The 22,675-nt window shown below is 33.1% G+C and overlaps 1 protein-coding gene across 1 annotated transcript; it reads left to right on the top strand.

The window, feature by feature from the left end:
• Positions 1-426: 426 nt before the first annotated feature.
• On the top strand, positions 427-9,773 carry LOC100853545 (branched-chain amino acid aminotransferase 2, chloroplastic). Its single transcript, XM_059738618.1, has 11 exons — positions 427-513; positions 594-788; positions 986-1,074; positions 1,561-1,735; positions 2,164-2,340; positions 2,436-2,567; positions 3,314-3,412; positions 4,166-4,282; positions 6,338-6,433; positions 7,494-7,606; positions 9,369-9,773. Exons 2-11 carry the CDS (start codon positions 663-665, stop codon positions 9,484-9,486), a joined length of 1,242 nt encoding a protein of 413 aa, XP_059594601.1. The 5' UTR covers positions 427-513; positions 594-662; the 3' UTR covers positions 9,487-9,773.
• Positions 9,774-22,675: the final 12,902 nt, after the last annotated feature.

The following is a 22,675-nucleotide window of genomic DNA, read 5'->3' on the forward strand; positions in this document are numbered from 1 at the left end:
CAAAATAATTTTTAAATCAATATGACTTATTTATATGGGTATCATAAAACCGTAATTAGTAATTATAATTTTCAATAAATTTTAAAATAGTTAAAATTGTAGTAAGTTATTATAATTATAAATTTAAACTTAAAATTACAATTGAAGACTACGATTTTAAATTTAAGCTTCAAACAAACTCTGTAATTACCAACTACAATCTTATATTTAAATTTTTTTTGTGATGGAAATATTAAAAAAAAATTCCTGAATCACATGGATGTCCAAGTAACTAAAATACATTAATTTGAAATTTATTTTGATAGGAGATTTAATTTGTGAATATTTTTTTCAAACGAATTATTTTTGCTCAAAATTCTATTTTCTTTCGTTTTGTAACTCGTTAAAAGGATTATGTCTTTGGCCATTTATCACATAAAGTCGTGGGTTGCACTGAAAATCTTGGTTTATAACTGAGTTTTGGATTACAATTGATGAAGGAAGGGGATGAGGTTCTTTTAGAACGCTGACGTGGTAGGATCCGTGTCCTTTTTGTAAGTTATTATTACTATTTTATAATATTTTTGGGGCCGAAGTTGAAATTTCAGTTTTAGTTGGAGGCTCAGACGCATAAATGGACAGAAATCGAGTGTGACAAGGTTAGAGAAGGGAAAAAAGGGGTAATGGAGAGCGCCGCCGTCTTCTCAGGTCTGGGATCAAATTACCTTCTAGGTACTTCTCGCGGCGTTTCTTCTCATCTCCCCCCATTCTTCAATGACAAAAGAATCTCCTTTCCTGCCCCACTCCAGGTATCTCCATTTCCTCGTTTATATGACATACGTGTACGTATTCTGTGTTTGATTGCTGAGAAAGCCTAGGAAAATATGGGTAGAAAAACTGGAATATGTCACTGTATCCAGTCTGATGTGATTTCTCGGCAATCTAACGGAAGCTTGATGTGTCGAACTGATTAGTCTAATATGGTGTCGCACGCATATGTTTGCAGCTTCAAAAGCAGTCTTCTTTTGCTTCTTTTAATAATGTTCAAGCGGCTTCTTCTGCAAGGTTTGATGCGGCAGTATCTGGTGTTTACAGGTGCGCCTGAATGGGAGATTCCCACTAGTTTCGCTTTTTACATGAATTTTTTCCCCTATTTTTGATTTACTTTCTTCTTGTGCTGTTGGAGAATGGAGAGACATAGAAATACCATGGAATAAGTGCTTAATATATTCCAGTTTCACGTGAATTTTCCAGAAATGAATGAATTGCTTATGCGGGAGAAAATGCATTATGTGAATTTGACCATAGGACTGTTGTAATTCATATCAAATTTAATTGCTACGAAAGATATTTATTAAGGAAAACAAATGTAAAACTCGAAAGAGGTTGCTAACCAAATCCCAGTCCTGATACCATATTTGCTTAACTCGCTTTTGCCTTGTGACATGTTTGGCAATTATGTATTCATAGTGCTTTAAAGTTTTATTTATTTATGTAGTGAAATTAGATTACATCTGTTTGATATTTGCAGATCTAATCTGTTGATTTTGCATATTAACAAGTCTTTGTTAAAAACTGCAGTGAAGTATCTGAATTAGCTGACATGGACTGGGACAACCTTGGATTTGGGTTTATGCCTACTGATTATATGTATGTCATGAAATGTTCTCGAGGTGGGAACTTTTCCAAAGGAGAATTGCAGCGATTTGGGAACATTGAGATGAACCCATCAGCTGGTGTCTTAAATTATGGGCAGGTTAGATCTTTGAATCTTCATAGTCCATTGATGTTCAATTCTTTGTCAAAATAATCTATTTAAGGTCCTAGGTTTGGGTTTTGGCACAACAAAAAGCAAAATTTGCTATGGGAATAAACTTTACCTTTGGCTAGTTGTCTACTTTCCCATGGGCTTTGTGGCCATTATTATTTAACAAATATCAATTTTATTTTGTGGACCATGCTAAAAGTTCTTTTTGCCTTTTGGATTTTGAGAATTGCAGCGATTAGAAGATCTTTGCAGAATTAATTTCACCTTTTTACATGTTATCATTCTTGTTTAAGTTGTTGTTTGTGGATTCATATGGCAAATGGTCACAAGTTTCATCTTTTATGTTTAGCGTCCTGTGCCATTGTAATCTCAATTTTTTTTAGCATAGCTTATTCTCTACTTGTTTGCCCCCCTAGGGACTATTTGAAGGTCTGAAAGCCTATAAGAAAGAAGATGGTAAAATTTTACTGTTTCGTCCTGAGGAAAATGCACAGCGAATGAGGATGGGTGCTGAGAGAATGTGCATGCCTTCTCCAACAGTTGAACAGTTTGTGGAAGCTGTAAAGGTTACTGTTTTAGCAAATGAACGCTGGGTATGTGCAACTTCAAATTTCTAGTGAAAAATTGCACTCGTAATTGGTATTGCTTGTTAATTTAGTAAGTTGTACTCTTTAATTTCTTGTTTCAGGTTCCCCCACCAGGTAAAGGTTCCTTGTATATCAGACCGTTACTTATGGGGACTGGAGCTGTTCTTGGTCTTGCACCTTCTCCTGAATACACCTTTCTGATTTATGTTTCTCCTGTTGGAAACTATTTCAAGGTTTGTTAGTAATATTCTTTAGCATGCTTATCAAAGTCTTGTGGTCACTTAAAAGCAATCATGTATCTCTCTTTGTATTAGTCCTTTGATGCTTTACAAAGCTAATAAATTTTTATATGTGATAATTGAATATTTGATTTCATATTCCCTTTTGAATATTTAGCTTTCAATAAGTCAATAGTATCCGTTCTGCTTTCAATTAGTTTTGATCACTCATTATCAGGTCTATAATTTAGAAGATAGAGCTTTTTCTCCAGCGTTGATTTAATTATAAACATGTGACATCCTAGGTCTTCCTTTTGTAAATGCATATTAAAATGTGCTTTGTTTTATGCATCATTGGATTCCTTTTATGTATGATTATACCTTATGCCATCGCAGTGTTCTTTTTATTATTTTATTGATGTAATGTGCAAAATGAATTATGTTTATATGCATGCATATACCATAGTGGGATAGTACATTTCTCACAATGTATTGGAGCATCAGTTACAAAAATATGGACATGATCAATCTCTATTTGATTATAAGGCCAGAAAGTTAACTTCTTGATTCTAAACCAAAAAGCTTCATAAGTTTACTTTCCTGACAAGTAGAAGAATTATCACATACTATCGAGTGTCTTTTAGCGGATGACTGTATTCTGCAAGTAATTTGAATATCATATTGCAGCTTCCCATAGTTTTAGGCACATCTTCCCTCCTCCATAATGATCCAAGGTTGTATGTTCATTTTTCTCATGCCAGGAAGGGTTGGCACCAATAAATTTGGTGATTGAGGCTGAAGTCCATCGTGCAGCCCCAGGTGGTACTGGAGGTGTAAAGACTATAGGAAACTATGCTGCGGTAAGTTAGCCTTCTGTTTTTTTTTTGACCTTTTCATGGTTTGCTATTTGTTAATACACCATCTTGTGATTGTACATGGTTTTAATTTCTCTTCCACGGGTCCTAGAAAGTATGCTTGTATGTTGCATTATTTTTGTTCATCCAAAAAGTATAAAATTAACGTCAATCTTAGAATTGTAAAGAAACATTCTTTGATGTCCCTTGACTGTAGTTCCTTTGAACCCCCGTATAATTGTTTGTTTGTTTTATAACTTTTTTTTTCCAAATAAATAAAATAAAAATAAAACCAAGTGTCTTTACATGTTGTGGTTTTTCTGAGTTATGTTTTGCAAGTAAGTTGCTTCTTTGTTTCCTAGAAAATTATGTCCATATTTCAACTGCAAAATTTTGTTAACAACAATTCACGGTAATGAACCTGAAGTAATATATTTTTTGAAACTTGTATTTCATATTATTGTTTAACATGATGTTGGATTTTGGTATGAAGCTACTTTTCCAAGAAGATGGCTTGGTTGTGCATATTGAAAAGTTGATGAAAAATGTTGTGTTTATTTCACATTTCTTATTCATTCATCAACCCCTCAGAAACTATATTTTGTTAAATTGGGGAATTTCAGAGCTTGATATTGGAACATGGAAAATATGGTCTTTTGACCATAGAAGAGTATCTTTAACATTCAACTTTTGAAAATTGGGTTACAAATTTGTGGTTTCTAACTTATCTTTGTTCATGCGTTTAATTCATCTTTGCAGGTTCTGAAGGCACAGTCTGCTGCAAAAGCCAAAGGCTATTCTGACGTTCTGTACCTAGATTGTGTTCACAAAAAATATCTGGAGGAGGTTTCCTCATGTAATGTTTTTACTGTAAAGGTATACTAATTTTTGAATCAACTGGTCTGATACATGTGCATATTTACATCTGCTATCCTTATTATTAAGTTGAGACAGCAAAATTTGGCCTCTTTGGTTTATTGGAGGAAACTCCATCCAACATTTTTTTCTGTTTTCTATTTTCTTTTTCTTTTGTTTTCCCTTTAAAAAGTTATACATCTCATTGCCTATGAAACAATTATTAGGCTATTAACTATGATTTGAAACAATTGTACTGTTTGGAAGAACCATGCATTTTTACATGCTGAGATTTTGTTTCTTTTGAATAGTAATCATATATTCATATCTTATCCAATATTATACAGACCACCTTACGAAGAAAGTTTTATACCTACTCCAACAAGCATGTGATTTTTTGATGTTGGAATGGCAATGCATGCTTGTAAGCATTGTGCATCATTCATTTCCTTAAACGCGATTTTTTTTTATTTTTTTATTTTTTTATTTTGTCTCCTTTTGATTGTTCTGGAAGTTTCCCTTGATACATGGATTTTTATATGGATTTGTGTCCCTCAATTTTACATTTTTTTTGACAGACAATTTGCCTCCCTCAATTTTTACTCATTGTCTTTGGGCCATAACCCTTGGAGTAGATTGGAATTCCACCCAAAGTCCTAGAATTGGATTTTAAGTTTTTGTGGGATTTTTAAAGGACCATAGGGAAGAGATATTATCTATAGTTCCCTTCCATGGCCTCCATCCATCATCTTTCTAAGAATCAGTTGCCAATGCTGCCTCCACTACCACCTTTTGGCCTTGGCACCACAACACCAGTACCTGCATCAGCATCAGCATCACCGCCACCACTAACTCAGATGCTCTCCATCGTTGTAATGAAACTATTCTAATTGCCAAAATTGCTGTATACAAATCCTCTCTCCTTGTACTGCCTTTGCACTGGTTAAAATTCATTGTACCATCTACTAAACTGTTACTATTTCATGACCATGATATTAATTCTAATCCTCCTCTATGACCACCACTTCTACCTTGTTTAATGGTTCATCTTCACTGCAACCATAATCAGCATAGTGCCAGCTCCAGAAAAATTTTCACTAATTACAGAACTACCACCATCTTAGCACCACACTAGACTAAGTTTGTCCCTCTCAATCTATGATCACCTTATAGAAATTTCTTACTGGTTTCACTGCTTATGAAAAACTTTTGCCAGAATCCTACTGCTGCAAGCTGCATCCTCCAATTCTCCAAGACATTGCGCATAGGATAGCCATCACCACCAACTAAACTGCTAACTCTGTCAATGCTGGTTTCAATTTCATTTTTTTTGTTTGATGATTTAATTCTAGTTCAGGTGAGAACTATAATTGTATATACTCATCAATACAGGTAATTTAAATTTCAATTCTTTGAACAATCTGGGGAATTTCTGTTTGTGTGGAGCAAATGCAGCCTAAGGAGTAAGGTGTTCAGTTTTTCCAGTATGCTGAATAAAAATATGAGCTTCAAATCATCTTATATTGGGGGAGTTGTTATTGAGTTGATTGGGGGAAAACTGTTTGAAGATGTGAACCATTTTCATATTTATTGAGCACAAGATCTGGACTTTTCCCTCTCTCATTAGTTCTTCAAGTATGATATGATGATTAGGATGGTCCAACAATTCATACAGATGAAATGTTGGTTTTCTGTGTGTACCAATTTGCTGTTTCTTCAATTTTGTATATACTGTCAACAGATTGATTTTACCCCTTCAATTGGATTCTTGCTGCTACCCTATTCTTAGTTTCTTGTTAGGTAAACGATAATGATTCCATTATTCGTTCATGTTTATCATGTATTGGCTTGAATAGTAGATGGATTTGCTGTTGTTTTTACCACCCCCCCCCCTTCTTTTTAAGCTTTAATTTTTATGTAGTTTGTCAATCCTGGATTTAATGCAGTTTCGTCGTAAAGTATACCTCAGTTCATTTGCGACATTTTTCTTAATGCATGCTTCATATGCCCTGTTAAGAAGAATTATGTTATCAGAGGCTATTACAGCTGATATTTCTTATTCACTGTACCTCTTAGGGTAACGTTATATCTACTCCTTCAATCAAAGGGACGATCCTACCTGGCATTACACGGAAGAGTATTATTGATGTTGCTCGTAGCCAAGGTTTTCAGGTACTTATTTTGGAAGGCAAGGCAGCTATTAGTGAATAATTGTTATGTTGTTCTTGGTATTTGCTTGGTGACTATTTTATGATTAGATAGCAATCTAAGGGCAGAACCTCTTTTCTGCATGAATACTATTTTAAATGATACTTCTTTTGCATAATAATATATGCTGAAGAGTTCAAGCTTTTCTTGATGCCTAGAGTTTTGAATTTCCTAATCATAACAAACTAGGACAAGGCCTGTCTGAGACCTGTAATTAAGTTATAGTTGTGGAGGGCAATAAAATTGACATTATGGTGGGAAGGTCATTGAATGACCCTATTTATATTATGATGGACGTGTAGGAGCATGATATAACCTAAAGTCTACAAACTTAAGCTTGGTATCAAAACTTTGGTTAACAAGAGGCTTCGGTCCTCCATTTATTTATTTGTGATAACAGGTTTGTAATTTGTTTGCTGCTATTACAATTTGTGCTCCCATTTTAGTGGGAGGTTATGAATTCAAATCTTCCTATATGTTTATTTATCCCAATTTATTGAGCTGCATGCAAACCCAAAGAAGGTTGTTATATACAAACCCAAAGAAGGTTGTCTGTGAAGGGGGTGTTAAAGCATATTATACATTGTCGGCCCAATCCTACTTGTGGTTAACTTGTAGGTTCTCCCAAGTTTCGCAAATAAGTAAGTATTTTTCAACCAAGAGACGAGTACATGTGGTAACTTGCTTCCAAACTTGGGGTTTTTTTATGGGTTAGTTTTGTGCCTGATAACTTGAGTAAACTCCAAGCAACTGAGGGGACTTTGGGTTTTTATTTATTTATTTATTTATTATTTTTTTTAACAGTAGAAAGGTAATGATAACTACAGTTATTGGTTATGACCTCTAATTTCATCATTGATTGAGTTTTCTGAAATCTGTGATGTATCTTTTAAACACTTGGTGACTTGCATTAGTCTTCCTTGAGTTCCGCAGTTTTAGCTCATCTGCATCAGTCAGGCTTTTCAGTTTGAAGTCTTTGAATCATTTAACACTGTATCTTTAAAGCTTGTCTTATGAAATGCAGGTTGAGGAGCGCCCTGTATCAGTGGATGAATTACTTGATGCTGACGAAGTTTTCTGTACAGGAACAGCTGTTGTTGTATCACCTGTGGGTAGCATAACTTACCTTGGCAAAAGGTACAATTATATTCTTATTTTGCGGTTTTATTTTCTTTTACTTTTTGTTAGATGGCTTATTTTTTCTTGTTCATGGAATTGAACCTGCAACCTCCGCATTCCACCCTAACTCCTTACCCACCAAGGCTTTTTAATTTTGATTGATTTTTTTCTCTAGTAGAATGGGGAGTCATCCTTGATTGATGAAGCATAAGAATAAGTTATTATTTTTTATTTCTGGTTGGTGCGAGGGTGAGGAATGATAATTAATTGCATTAGAAGTAGAAGAATTTACATTGTTTAAGAATTGCATTTAATAATCTAGTAACTTTCATATTATGGCCATTCATTGTCTTAAATGAAGAGCAGTAGTTTGTGGGGTTCAGTCCATGTTAAAAGTGCTTCACCATTATTATATAAATGCTCCTGTTTCTGCTCCTTTAATTCCTTTGTATACTTTCCAAACTTTGGGTGAGGAGAGAAGTTTTTTATATTAGATAATACTGGAAAAACAATAGTTTTGGTGCCACATATGATCTGATTGGTGGAGGATAAACCCTTGAATTTTCATTTCTAGACTGTTGCTTGGATGTACTAGTATTCAAACTTACTGACTCAGAATGTTCTGGACCATAGGCTGTAGGCTTCATATTTTTTTGATATGTAAGGCTGTAAGCTTCATATTATGATAACATATTTTCATAATGAAGTTCTAAATATATATGAATAAGCAACACTTGCATTTAAATCTATGGTTGATTGTATGAAATTATGAATAGGTATTTGTTGTAGGAAAATGTGTTGACTTATCATGTGGTTTTGAATGTGTAGACTTACCATGTGGTGGTGGTGATAAGAACGAGAAAATAGTGCTAAAAATAGGAATGAGAAAATGCACAGATGAGATCCAATCACAAGAAAATAGAAATGAGCTGGAAATAAAATAAATAAATGAAGTCCAAATATGAAGCAGTCCCAAACCCAAATAACCCAGTTCTACGCCTGAACAAATGGGCAATAGCTACATTTTTCTGGCCTTCCTTAGGCTGTACAGTGCTTTCACCTTGGATCCTGATAATTACTCCATATTGTTGCAGCCACTGACCTCCATTGTACATGACCAAACATTTTACTCAACTCTCTTGTTTGGTCCTTAATTGATGCTATCTCTAGAATCATGCTAGGGCATTTGTTTCTTAATCTGTTTTTGCTTGAGTTGCTTTTTCTTCCATCTTAACATGCCCATTTTAGTTGTGCTTATTTTTGGACTTGTTTCATTTTTGTTCCTTTTTTGGTTGAGTATTCAGCATTCTATACCCTTAACCATTGCCATAGTTACAAGATTGTATGGTATTTTTTGAGATTGATTGAATTCTCAGATAAACATGTTACCCGGGGTGGATGGGGAGGGCGGTGCTTGCTTCAAAGAGAATTTACATGTGACTAGCTTTAACATTAGTGATGAATTCATTTAAGAGTGGGTGTTTAAGATGATCAGGGATGGATAATTTTTTGCAACATTTGGTAGTAGATTAGAGCTGACTAATGAGGGTGTTAGGTCAATGTATTTAGATAAGAAAGTTTTGACATTTTTTTTTTTTTCATTTGATTAAAATGAAGGAAAAGTGCTTTCCTAGGCTTCTGAAGGCACATTTCTAATCAAAGATAGCCCACCAAGTGAGGCTTTGTTAGGGTAGCTGACCTGATTCAAGTGTTTATCTGAGCTTCCACAGGGCCCTTAACTATGAATAAGATAATATTCACTGTATATTTCATTTTGCAGGGTTTCTTATCAGAATAATGGAATTGGTGTCGTATCACAACAACTATATTCTGCACTCACAAGACTACAGATGGGTCTTACAGAGGATGTGATGAACTGGACCATGGAGCTGAAGTAGGCATACAGGAGAACATAACCAGTTTAGCTTGCTATTTGACTTGTGCAGAGGTAGCCTTGATCCATCCTCTGAATGTAAAAATTACGCATTAGTGTCAGTTTTTCAAGTGATCTCTTGATGGTTTTCTAGAATGCTGTTTAATTGTCTTCATATTTTCTACACTCTGGGACTTAGGTTACTGAACCAATCTTGGTGATTAGGCCCAGGAAGATTACTGTTTGATAGGAAGGTTGTTTTTTTCTCTATTATGATGTTGGTAATGCCTATTTCTAAGTAGTTGCATTGTATGATGAATGTGGCGAGGTGAAGAGGCTTGTTTCCTGAAAAGCGACCATACAAAATTAAGAAAGAATCTCGCATCTTGGTGGATCGTATTTCTTATCAACTGTCATCAACCATTTTGATGGTCTCCTCTTAAACATAACCCAACTTCCGGTTCCCACGGCCCAGTGCACTTCACTGACACTTTGGGCTATGTCAGGCCAAGGTAATCCTTGTCTTGGAAGCCTAGTCCATTGTTCCTCCCATAAAAAGCTGGCAAGAGAAAGATCACAGTACTGCTACTAGACAAAGTTGGAAGAGTTCTACCACAAGTTCTTATGGACTCTAAAATTTTCTCCCTGTTTATTATCTAGGAAACCATAACCATTATGGTTTGGATATAGCAGAAAATGAGACGGGTGCGCTGTGTGGATGAATAAGATGTTTATAAGATGTGGCAACATGAAATGAGGGTTAGGTAATAACTTTTTAAAATTATATTCACACTTCATGCCTTCATTCATGATTTTGATTCTGAATTGGAATAATGCAAGTGGTAAATAAATGGCAATTACTATTATTTGTAGTTTTCAAGCAGGTTTGAAGTTGAAACTGCAAAAGTTTTTGAGACTATGGCAACAGGTTCGTTGTGACAGAAGCTGCGGTCATCGGTCTGTTCTGGAAGCTATTCTTCAATTTGGCCAAGCCGTGTATTCAAGGAAAAACTGGGAACTTTGTACTTCCCATAATTGTATTCGTTGGCGGTTGTTCTTGGAGTCGTATATAATAGATGTTGTCGGAAGTTGTTCTTCCTTGGCCTGGGTGATCAGTGCCTCAACCGTTTGGCCACGGCCATTAGGGCACGGATCACTTACGCTCTTCCTTCTTTCTTTCTTCTATTTTCTGCGCATTGACTTGGCATTTTTGAAAACCAACAACGGTAGATTCCATCAGCGTGCTTGTGGGGGTGCGTCCTAAGAACCTTGGGTTTATTATGGTTTTAATTTCAAAGCTAGTCTCGCGTTTTCTACGCCTTCAACTTAACATCCACAAGCGCAAGTGGCCTATCTTTCTAGATGTTGAATTATTCTGTTTTATTGGTTCAATGGGGCGTGGATTTGAATTGGACTCTTTGGTAACCCGCTTTAATAACATGGACCAATTACAAGTATACACAAAACTCGGAAACTTATTCAAAGACTTTGATGCGCAAACTTAGTAGATTGCTCCTTCGTTGTTGATCTCGTGCAAGCCTAGACCCCTACAACTTGAAAAGTAGAATAAAAGTGGGGAAAGATGGGTGAAGAAAGGGTTAGAAGATACCTATGTTAGTTAGATCCTGAGGACATGGGACATGTCATCATCTTAGCATATTATATGGAGTTATATTACAATGTTCTATAAATTAGGATAGAGTCCTTAAAAATATGTTCTTAAAAGTATGACATAATGTAATGATAATGAATTTATTGTTTATAATATGATTCTAATTTTCCAATTTATCTATTGTATTAATGTATTATATTCTTTGAACATTCATGTATGATATTTCTTGCATTGTAAATGACTTGAGTGTATTAAGAGTTACATAAAAACTCTAAGTTTGATGTGATAGTACCCTACCTTCTAATTAGAGGGATGACTTGTCTTTGGTCATTGAGATTAATTTCTCATGGTGATTGTACTAATGTATATGATTATACATTAGATAGGATTTATGGTGAGTCATGACATTGGTAATTGAGTCATGATCTTATCAAAATGTTATATTGTATGAATTTTTAACATTGAGAGGATACTGAGCTTGTGCTAGAGTTTATAGAAACTTTGACTTAGGGATAAGACTTCGAGGTGGTCAAATATTCCTTATGAATTAGGCCACTATTAATAAAGATTTGTGACATCAACTTAGGAGAATACTTCCCTCCGGAGTTCTTCAATAGAGGGATGGTGACATCAACTCATATGGTCTCTTGTCATGAGATTTCGGAAGAAGATGAGTCAGGTAAAGATGAAGAAAACGCTTTTGGTGTAGAGCCAAGCAAAACCAAGGAAGATCATGAGATGCATAGGAATCCATCACTTTATGCCGCAAAAATAAAGGAGGCAAAACGATTTGAAGACAAAGGTCACGATTGTGTGACATGTTGTGCAAACATCACCTACACTAGCGGTGATGAAAAGGGCGTGACATCAAATTTTACCACAATTGTTTTCAAACCTTGGCATTCCAGTGATGCTCCTTAAAGCATGAGCTTAATTGCTCCTATCCTACAAGAGCTTAAATTGTAGTGAAAAAAAAAAAATCATCATTCTTGGCAAACTTCTTAAACGAGGAACAAACTCTTTGTATTAAAAAAGTCAAATTCGAAAATTCTAAACTAAAATCTCCAACTTCTCTACATACAAGTGTTCTTTTCTTTCAGCATGACGCGTTCTCAAAAAGGCGATGCAACCTAGAAGCTAAATCTAAAAATGAAGCTTCAAAAGTCAAAGCTAAACTCCAAACATTCTTCAACAAGCTCATGGAATAATATCAAACACAAACAAAAGTGTCATTCATCCACCTTCAAAACTAAAGAAGACAAGGTTGGGTTCTTTAAAACACTTGAGGAAATTGTTGATAAGTTTACTTGAGAGCAAGTCATTATTGACTTTCAATTAAATTTTGCTTCAGGAACATGTTTTTACCACCCTTGGATTAAAATCAAGTCCAAGCTTGACACATTCTTCAACAGGCTCGTGAAAGAATATCAAACACAATACAAAAATGTCATTCATCCACTTTTAAGACTGAAGAAAATCAAGACGAATTCAAAGGACTTCTTTTGTTCTCCAAAATGCTTAAGAAAAGTCTTCATAAGTTTGGTTGAGAATAAGTCATTTTTGACCCTCAATTAAACTTTGTTCCAAGGACATGAATTTATTATCCTTCGATCAAACTCAAGATAATTCACATCCTTCAATCAAACTCAAGACAAGTGATGCTCCTAGCCCGCATGAGCATTAAACTGTGTACAGTGCACTAAAAAAAAAAAAAAAAATCTACTAAGTTGAAAACCTGAAAAGGTGACTTTGGCAAAAGTTAGGGCATATGCTTGCAAGCTTAAAATTTTCTTTTAGTCTTGGCAAAAGTTAGAGCATTAAAAAAAAAAAAAAAGGTCCGCTAAGTTGAAAACCTAAAAAGGCGACTTAGGCAAAAGTTAGGGCATATGCTCGCAAGAATAAATTTTTCTTTTAGTCTTGGCAAAAGTTGGAGCGTTAAATAAAAAGAAAAAAAAAAGGTCCGCTAAGTTGAAAACTTGAAAAGGCGACTTAGGCAAAAGTTAAGGCATATGCTCGCAAAATTAATATTTTCTTTTAGTCTTGGTAAAAGTTAGAGGGTTAAAAAAAAAAAAGTAGAAAAAAATGAATAAAATATGGGTCTAAGTTTTTAAATGCCACTATGCATTTAAGTCAGCCCAATTTGCATGGGTGAAGACCTTAACACTCAAGTCGTATTAAGTGTTGAAAGTACAACACCGTGTAGCATCAGCTCCATAACTTGTTTACATAGATATCAAGTATTGTTCTGGTTTTAATTAAATATTAAAACTTGAACACCACTATGCATTCAAGTCAAGCCAATTTGCATGGGTGAAGACTTTAACACATAAGTGCCTCTTAGGGCTATGACTTGATTACATGAGAGTCAAATTTTAAATATTCATTTTTTTTATGGATATTTAATTTTATTTAAAAAAAAATTCCCCTCAAGTATTAAGGTAATTTTTTTTTAAATTAATTAAATTACCTGAAATCAAATTTGCCTTTACGAATAATGGAGGCTGACACGTGTTTGAAAAAGGTAAGTCTTTTTCTTCCTTGAAACACCACTATGCATTCAAGTCAAGCCAATTTGCATGGTTGAGGACTTTAGCACATAAGTGCCGAAAGTACAATACTGTGTAGCATCGGGGCCATAACTTGTTTGCATAGATATCAAATATTATTTTGATTTTAATTAAATATTAAAACTTGAATACCACCATACATTCGAGTCAAACCAATTTGCATGGGTGAAGACTTTAGCACATAAGTGCCGAAAATACGACACCGTTTCATGTCAGGACTACGACTTGATTACACGAGAGTCAAATTTTAAATATTCATATCATGGATATTTAATTTTATTAAAAAAAAATCCACTCAAATAGTAAGGTAACTAAAAAATTAATTAATTAATTAATTAATTAATTATTAAATTACCTGAAATTAAATTCGTTTATGCAAATGATGAAGGTCGACACGTGTTAGAAAAAGTAAGTCTTTTTCTTCCTTGAAAAAAAAAAAACACACTTACAAGTTTGAAAAGGTGAAGATTTTTCATGGTGAATTCAAGTCGGGTTTCTCAAGTTGGGTTAAAGAACACTCAAAAAGATCAAAAGAGCTTTTTAAAAAAGTTCAAGTCCAGTTTCTCAACTATTGTCCCCTTTATATATTTTAAAAAATGTATATAGGGATGACAAATTGGAAGAGGACTAAAAGTGTAAAACAAATAGGAAAGCGAAGTGGAGTTTGGAAAAAAATGGAAAAGAAATATTTTTTTTGGAGAAAATAGGAAACTTCCTATTCAAATATTTCTTTGAAAAAAAAAATTACTTCAAAACTCACCCCATCCACATGACAATGCATGTATGTGATGCGTCTTGAAGTGGGGGCATTTGTAGACATAAAAAAATTAGTGGATTAAATTACCACTAATTTGGTCTTAAAAAAAAAACTCTTATGGATAAGTCTCTCTAATCTCCAACTATAAAAAATGATAATAATAATAATAAGAAAATTATTATTATTATCTTGTTGGTAAAACCTCTCGGAGAAGAAAATTTGCTAGAATTAAGGAACTAAATCCCTTGAATTAAGCAATTAAAATTGGGGAATTTGAATTTCAAATTTCCTATCTCCTATAAATAGAGGTGTCTTCTATCAAGATGAGGGGATTAAAAAAATCCAGAAAGGAAAATCCTAAGGAAAAAAAAATCCAAAGGTAACTTTGTAGGGGAAAAAAAAGGCTTCACAACAAAAGAAAGAGTTTCATTAAATCTCTCTGCAAGTTCAGTAAACGGAAAAAGAACTAATACACTCGTTCTTGACCATTCAACAAGGTCATTCGGGAATAAGCCACTTATGGCCCTCGATTGATTTCGATTGATTTTCGAAATCAAGAAAACGTCATCGTTGTATTCCAAAGTGTGATCAAGGCAAAAGAATCAGAGGGAAAATATTCTTTTGGAAAGAATATTATTTTTTGAGATTGTACCCACAACAATATTTTTAATTTCAATAAATATTTTGTTTGTATTATTTTCCTATTTTTGTTTTGCTAATTTCGCAGGACAAAAAATTTACGAAATTTGTGCGTACAGATATATCATGTCCCTTGGGTTTATCCTAATGAGATGTAATCATGAAATTTATGGTTATAGTAATTCCTTATTTGGAATTTGACATATGTTCTTTTTGAGTTATAATATGTTAGTTGGTCATAGAATAGAAGGATTTTAGACTCAAAGATTGTACATGTAATCTTGAGAGATTGATAACATCCACCTTATTATATTATAAACACTAATTTATAAGGAGTTTGCATATAGTGGATAGAATGTCACAAATTTGAGTTCTTGTATCTTGTTATAATATCATATAATACTAAAGTATAGTTGACTCTCTGTAGTGGGATATTGAGTCAATTTCAAAATTGAATTTTGAGGGAGTTAGTATTTTCCCATGGGTCATAGTGGTTCTCATTCAAACACATATTCCTTGATAACATATTTATTTAGGGGTATTTTGGTTCTTTATTCATATCTATACATAAAAGCATTTTGATAAATAGGGATATTTTGGTTCTTTATTCATATCTATACATAAAGGCATTTTGATAAATATGCATGGTTGTACAAGAGCTTGTGATTTGCTAATGATCTCTCTAGATTGTGCTAATTGATTAATTAAAGCCCAATAAGGCTAATTAATTAATAAATTACAACCTAAAAAGGCTGGATTAAGTGATAGAAGCCTAAGATGAACTCGTCACTTAAACCACTAGGAAACCTATATAAATCCCCATTTGGGGTTTATGGTTTCACTTTTAAATACTTTAGTCTTCCTATTCACTCCAGAGAAAAGAGAGCCCTAACCACCACCATTGTGTGAGGTTTTCACCATCTCAAGTGCTTAAATCCAAGGAAAGAAAGCGATTAGGTGAAAGATCTCTTGATCTATGAGTTCTGTATTCATTTTTCATTGACAAAAAATGATCTAGGAACATCCAGATAATAGGCAAAGCATTCTAAACCTCTATATTTATTTATTTATTTTAAACTTGTATGCTTCTGCTTGTTAAATTTTAGAAAGCTTTAGGAAGTTTTTGCAAGTACCTTATCAGTTCAAGGCTAAGAATGGAGTAATATAGAGATTCCTAATGCTATGTGATTGCTTCTATGTGAAATCCTAAATAAAGGGAAATAAAAAAATGATATTTTTTTTTAGACTTCAACACTCTAGCACTATTATAGGAGCAAAGGATGATATCTATCATGAGTTCACCAATAATGCAAGATCCAAGAATGGAGGGAACAACACAAAAAAAGAAGGAAAATATCACTTTACAACAATTGTAGGAACAAATTGAGAAGCAACAAGAACAACTAAACTAGTTGATCATTAGCTTGATGTAATAGAATGAGATGTTGACTCATGATAATGAGGAATTGAGGGTGTGGTTATTAGGATATCAATCTTGACCCCACTCCTTACACCATACCTACATTATCATCTCACATGGATCCTAATATGCCGATTCTTCCTCGATGGAAAAAGTTGGTTGGAAATGAAATAATGCATTTTTTTTTTGTTTTTTTTTTTTGGGAGAAAGGTGCTTTAGAGTTACAATTAGATGAATTGAAAACTAGCTTGGATTCCATGAAAAGAAAAACCATATATCATATATCAACAGAATTATTTATTAGTTGATTAGTACTCCATTTGCTTCATATGTCCCCCACGTTGACATCCCTTAGGGTTTATTTTCCAAAAACTTCAAACTTATGATGAGATGAGAGTTTCATTGGATTATTTGATGCACTTTGGATAACTCATGATTCTCATGCAAGGGAATGGTGCCCTCACGTACAAAGCTTTTTTGTTAAGTCTATAGAAACCAACACTTGTTTGGTTCCATAACTTGTCAAATGGATATCCATTACTTCTCTTATCTCTATATGATATTTGTTTCATATTATATGTACTCTTTGAGGCAAAGATGGAACATGGATTCATTGTTCAAGGCCAAAATGGTAGATGGAGAGAGCCTCAAGGAATATATGTGTTGTTTTGGTGTTATTTGAATGTTATGATGATGCTATTGTGAGGATAACTTTAAAAGAGGATTGCTAGTCAATTCTAATCTTTGCAAGTCCTTAGATAAGAAAGAGATAACAAATATAGGGAATCTTTTACCAGGGCATATAAATAGGCAAGTTTGAAGTAAGATGATGTTGTAGGAACTCCAATTATTATTGTAACCAATGAAGAACAAAAAAGACAATTGTCTTAAGGAGAGGGGTCTTAATAGAATAAACATACTAGAGATAAAGGATCCCATGCTTCTCAACAATTGAAAACTGAAAAGAGAGGGTTTGAAACAACTTTACAAAGTTGAACACTCCTTACACACAAGTCTTCCAAGAATTATGTAAGTTGCAAGACTTTCTAAAAATGAAGTGACTTTATCCTTGCTAAGGGGAAAGTGACTTTACCAACAAGCGTAGGGCCTATAATTGTATGGTCAAGTTTCTTGTTGTGACAATTGTTTCTCTCTTTAATATGATTTGAGGAAGAACATAGATTTGTTAGTTGAAGGTCATGCCACCAACTTAATGTTAAAAAGATTTTGTTTTCCAACTTCTTAAGATGTGATCGAATAATAAGAGAATCAGGTATCCAATAAAAATTGTTGTTGGGTTGGTATGAAAGGATCTTTCATAAAAATAAATATCATATCAAGAAAATTTTTGCAATTAAAATGTGGTGAGAAAGTGTGGTAATTCTTTCTTGGCCACATAAGACATGGAGAAAGTTAACTTGGTGGTATATCTCTTGCTAACATAGAGAAAATTAACTTGGTGGAATAACCCTTGCTAATATGGAGAAAGTCAAATTCTCATTCTCTAGTAATTTCCCCAAATTTGTTCTTTAAGCCTTCATTACAATTTGGGTGATTAAGAACAAGGAAACACAATATTTTTAACAAGGACGAAAACATGTACTGTCGTTTTCAAATTTCTTTAGAATGTAAAGAAACAAAATCACCCATAACTCCAACCCAAGTCGATCTGTAACTTATGACTAGACAATGGCCTAATCACATTGAAGTGAACTTAACTTGGATGTAATTTGAAGAAGAAAAGAAAGCAATGAAAGAATGAGCAAAAAAGAAGCATCGGGTGTATCTAAAAGTAGTAGTATAGTATAATTTTATTATAATTATCAGTTCCAAAGTTCAAATATTTGTTATATGGAAAACAATGAATACATACTTGCCTATCCACCTCATATAAGACACAAAACATCACTTCTAAACTTTCCATCTTTCTTAAGTCACTATTGAAGAAGATAGGGTGTGATGAAGGAGTTAGAAACAAAAGATGGATACTACTTGAAATAAAACGCTAATTTAATCATATCTAAATAGCATAGAACTAGAAATTACCAAATTAAAATGTAAAAATTAATCTTGTATTTGACAAGAAGTGAAAAGTCATGTCCTTAGGAACCTAAAGGACAAACATTAGGTGATGGGTGCATTTATAGCACCATAGTCATAATCATTTAAAATTTGAACTTAAGTGCATTTCCCACTTCGTAGCTTATGAGACATGATATCGTCATCATGAGTGAGGAAGATGTTGTTTGCACTAGTAGTCAGAGAAAGTTCACCACTCATTGAGAAGGAGACATTTCTAGTAAGGGGCATATTAATAGACTCATTTTAGTAACATAATACATGGACATTTTAATAACATGATATACAAGCCAATATACAAGGAACTCGAAGGAACCTTATTCAAAGGCATTGTCAAGCAAACTTAGCAAACTGTTCTTTCTTCAACCTTGTAATATGAGCACCTAGATCTTGAAGAGTAAAAGAAAAGTATGGGAAAGATAATAGAAAAGTGGCAAGAGGATGTCTTTGTTAGTTAGAGGACATTGGATGCATAGCCATCTTGAAATATAATACAGAGTTATACTTATAAGTTCTATATAATTGTTTTCATGTATAATTATAAATAATAAAAAGAAAAGAAAAAAGGAAAAAAGAGAAGGGATTGACCATTTTTTAAGACTCCAATAATCTCTTACTACTAGAAATGCCTTGGCAAAACATAGATTTATATCTCAATTAATTTTATTTTATTATTCATCTTATTTTTCATTTCTTTAGGGATCAATAATGAAGTAAAAGGAAAGAAATCTCAATTATTAATAGTAGGATTAAGCTAAATGATTAAAAAAGAAGAAGAAGAAAATATAAAAAAAAAAAAGAAGAAAATTGGTGTGAAAGGTTTTTTTCAATAGCCTAGAGCACATGCAAACTTGAACTAACCTTTAAATTAATAGTGTAAAACAAAATCCTTAGCATCAAACATAGAAGATGTTAAGATAAAGAGAAAATAGATTAAAATAAAGGAAAGGTGCCACGTATCAATAATAAAATATTTTAAGATCCCTTTCTAGAAGAATTGAAATAATTCACGCATGATTACGTAAAAAAAACTTAATGGGTTGGTTTCTAGAAAATTATTTTGGAGTGACTCGATCAAATTAGAAGTCAAATTAATTTAAGTAAAGTAATTGGACTTTTGATTTTGTAAAAAGATGGTAATATCATATTTGTCCATATAACCATGAGTGTGAAAACATTAACGTTATTTGACATAAAATTTAATAATTAAGTGACATGTTAATTATGATTTATTATTTACTACACAAAGGGAGAGAAAAAAAAAAGGATTAAGGGAATTTAAAAAAATATATATAAAATACCCATTAAGGTCATTTCACAAATTCACGTATAGTAATAGTTAGGACACTCCCAAATATCTTAAAAGGCATCTTAATAATTAGTTTGTAATATTTCAAAGCCTATAATTGAAATAATTTTGTAAGGAAATGACTCATTTATTTCTCAAGAAAGAGTGAGAAACGTGCCCAACTTTATTTGATTGAATAATTGACTCCTGAAAAAGAGTATGTTGGAGACTCAGAGACTTGTCAAATTCTTCTACTCCATTGTCCTTCATTTACACAAAGGAAGAGGGCTTTTTTTTGCTTTTATTTATTTATTTATTTAAAAAAAACTTTATTTTTAGGATCTACAATTTCTTTTATTTCCTACTATTTTTTTTTTAATTTTAAAATAATTATAAAATTGCACCAGACTAGAAATGAAAGAATATAATTGCAGGTATGAAACTGGGAAAGCCCGGTAGCCAAGAAGTGTGAAAAATGCGACTGAAAAAGATAGTAGAAGCGAGCTGTACTCTAAGACTAGTTCAAAACAAGCTGGGTCGTAAAGATGGCCCGCCATTAAGACCATTTCGTTCTTGACGTGTCCAAAACGTTATGTACTTTTCAATGTTTTCATTATCATAGGCTTTATTTGCAATCAGGCACACAACATGTATGAAATAACAGTGAAAAATCAACACCCATATCCTGGTAAACTTTAATTTAATTAAAGCCATCTTTGACTTTTTATCATTTCATCTTCTCTAGAGTCAAGTTCACTTCTTATTTTCTATGGGTGTTCATATACCTTTTAGCTCCTCCCTCTCTTTTTCCCTCCAGGGAACACTCGAAGAAGTTCAACTTTAATTTTACAGTTCATTTCCAAATTAATTTAAATCACATACTCAAAATTATAAACATAAAAAATAAGTAGCTTAATGAAAGCGCAACATGCGGGCAAAATGGTCAAATTCGTGACGCAATTGACTTTGACAGTGGCTGCTGCTTCTCCATTTTTTTTTTCCCGTGATAGTCTTGTACATTGTATCTTTATCATGTTTCAGATTAATGCCCAAGGATAGACACTTGTCCATGGTTGGCTTCATTCGTATTTGTCTAATAAGATTAATGTTATAGTACATTGCTTATATTGAGGAAAAGACATATACGAAGAAAAAAAAGCAAAGGTCGGAGTAGAACGATGACATTTTTCATTTAAGTTTGTATTTTTATTGTTAATGACGAATGATAGATTAATGCATTGTCACCTACGATATGGTTTAAGGATATTTTTGAAATTTCATTATTTGAAGATTAGTATAAATATCTTTTATATAATCATAATTTGATATATAATGAAAGTCTTTTTTCTTGTTCATATAGACATAGACAATATGTTGAATTACGTTAATTTTATGTGTTTTTTTTTTACTCTAATTTCTTTACCAGGAATCGTTACATGAATATCAACAATTAATTAATAATATTATTAATTTATAATAGACTTTTTTGGCACACTTTTGGACAATGTTTCGCCGGTGAATGAAAACGATTAACCTTCGTATATTTATACTATGAAAATAAAATCCCCACTCAATTTCCTTGGAATGTCGATCATAAAGATGATCAACATGTCTATGTGCAAAAAATTTGTTTGACTACCACTTTCACTTTTAGTTTCTTTTCTAGACAGCAGTCCAAAGGTGGGTATGTTTTATCTAAAGGTGGCCATTATTATTTTTGTTGCGATCATCCAGAACCTTTCGTGTTGCTCTTTTGATCTTTTTAATCTTTTTTTTTTTTTTTTTAAATTAAAAATTAAAAATTAGTGGTCTATTTCAAACCGTGAGCCAATATTCACCACAAGCTCGCGTCAAAGGTAATTAATCTTCTACGTGTTGGTCATTTGGTCACCTACCAAAAGGGTAGTACCAACATCCTATCCTCCTAACCCACATGATTAATGCAATAGCTTCTAGATACATTCAGGTCTTTGTCATCTTATAATTTATCAGAAGCAAAACAATGTGATTCGAGAGATAATTTCTTCTGATTTTTGATTAATTTACATATCATTGAAATTACCAAAGCAAATTAAAAATGGATCATTTAGAAATAATTTGGTAAAATTACATATTTTTATCCCATATATTTTTTTTCTAAATGAAATGGGGAAGAGTGAAAATAAAAATAAAACGGATAAAAAATATATTTGATGAAATTTTAAATTGATAACAATCCATGAAATTAACCCATAAAAATGAATATTTTAATAATATTTTTTAGTAGATGAATATTATTAAAAAATAAATAAATTTTAGAAGTTGTACATGATAATCACTTTAATTAGTTTTTTTTTGGGTCCTTTAAAAGAGATTTTTAAAAGCTTGTGATTAGTGGTTTTGATTCTCCTAAAATGGGAAAATAATGATGGAACATATAGCTTAATGATATAAAATGAAAATGGAGCTCGAAACTTATACACGAACATCCCACATAGAGGAGGTCTCAAAAGGTTACAACCGATACGGAAAATAACATCCAAAGAGGAGAGTAATAATCCACTAGGGTAAACTTTGAATGTGATAAACAACACAGGCCCCTCCATCATTGATCATTAATGTGATGACATGCATGGCAGGCTTTTATGGTGGCTACACCGTACCTGGGCGGACCCGAATGGAGAGGAGCCAAATCCACAACACACACCGAATGTACACTGAACGTTTGGTCTCTCTCTCACCTGCTCACCTACTTGGGTCAACACATCGGACGATCAGGATGATCCGAGATGGTACGCACACCAGAATTAACTTGATAGTGGAGGCGTGTGTGCGAGATTATGTTATAGGGTTATTAGATTCTAGAGTGAGAA

This window comes from Vitis vinifera, chromosome 7 (genome assembly GCF_030704535.1).
Source record: "Vitis vinifera cultivar Pinot Noir 40024 chromosome 7, ASM3070453v1".
NCBI lineage: Eukaryota > Viridiplantae > Streptophyta > Magnoliopsida > Vitales > Vitaceae > Vitis > Vitis vinifera.

Excerpts from the sequence above, each read along its gene's own strand:
- LOC100853545 (XM_059738618.1), top strand. The coding sequence starts at position 663 with ATGGAGAGCGCCGCCGTCTTCTCAGGTCTGGGATCAAATTACCTTCTA. Across the intron at positions 2,341-2,435 it reads TTTTAGCAAATGAACGCTGG|GTTCCCCCACCAGGTAAAGG; the intron begins GTATGTGCAACT and ends TTCTTGTTTCAG. Across the intron at positions 2,568-3,313 it reads CTGTTGGAAACTATTTCAAG|GAAGGGTTGGCACCAATAAA; the intron begins GTTTGTTAGTAA and ends TTCTCATGCCAG.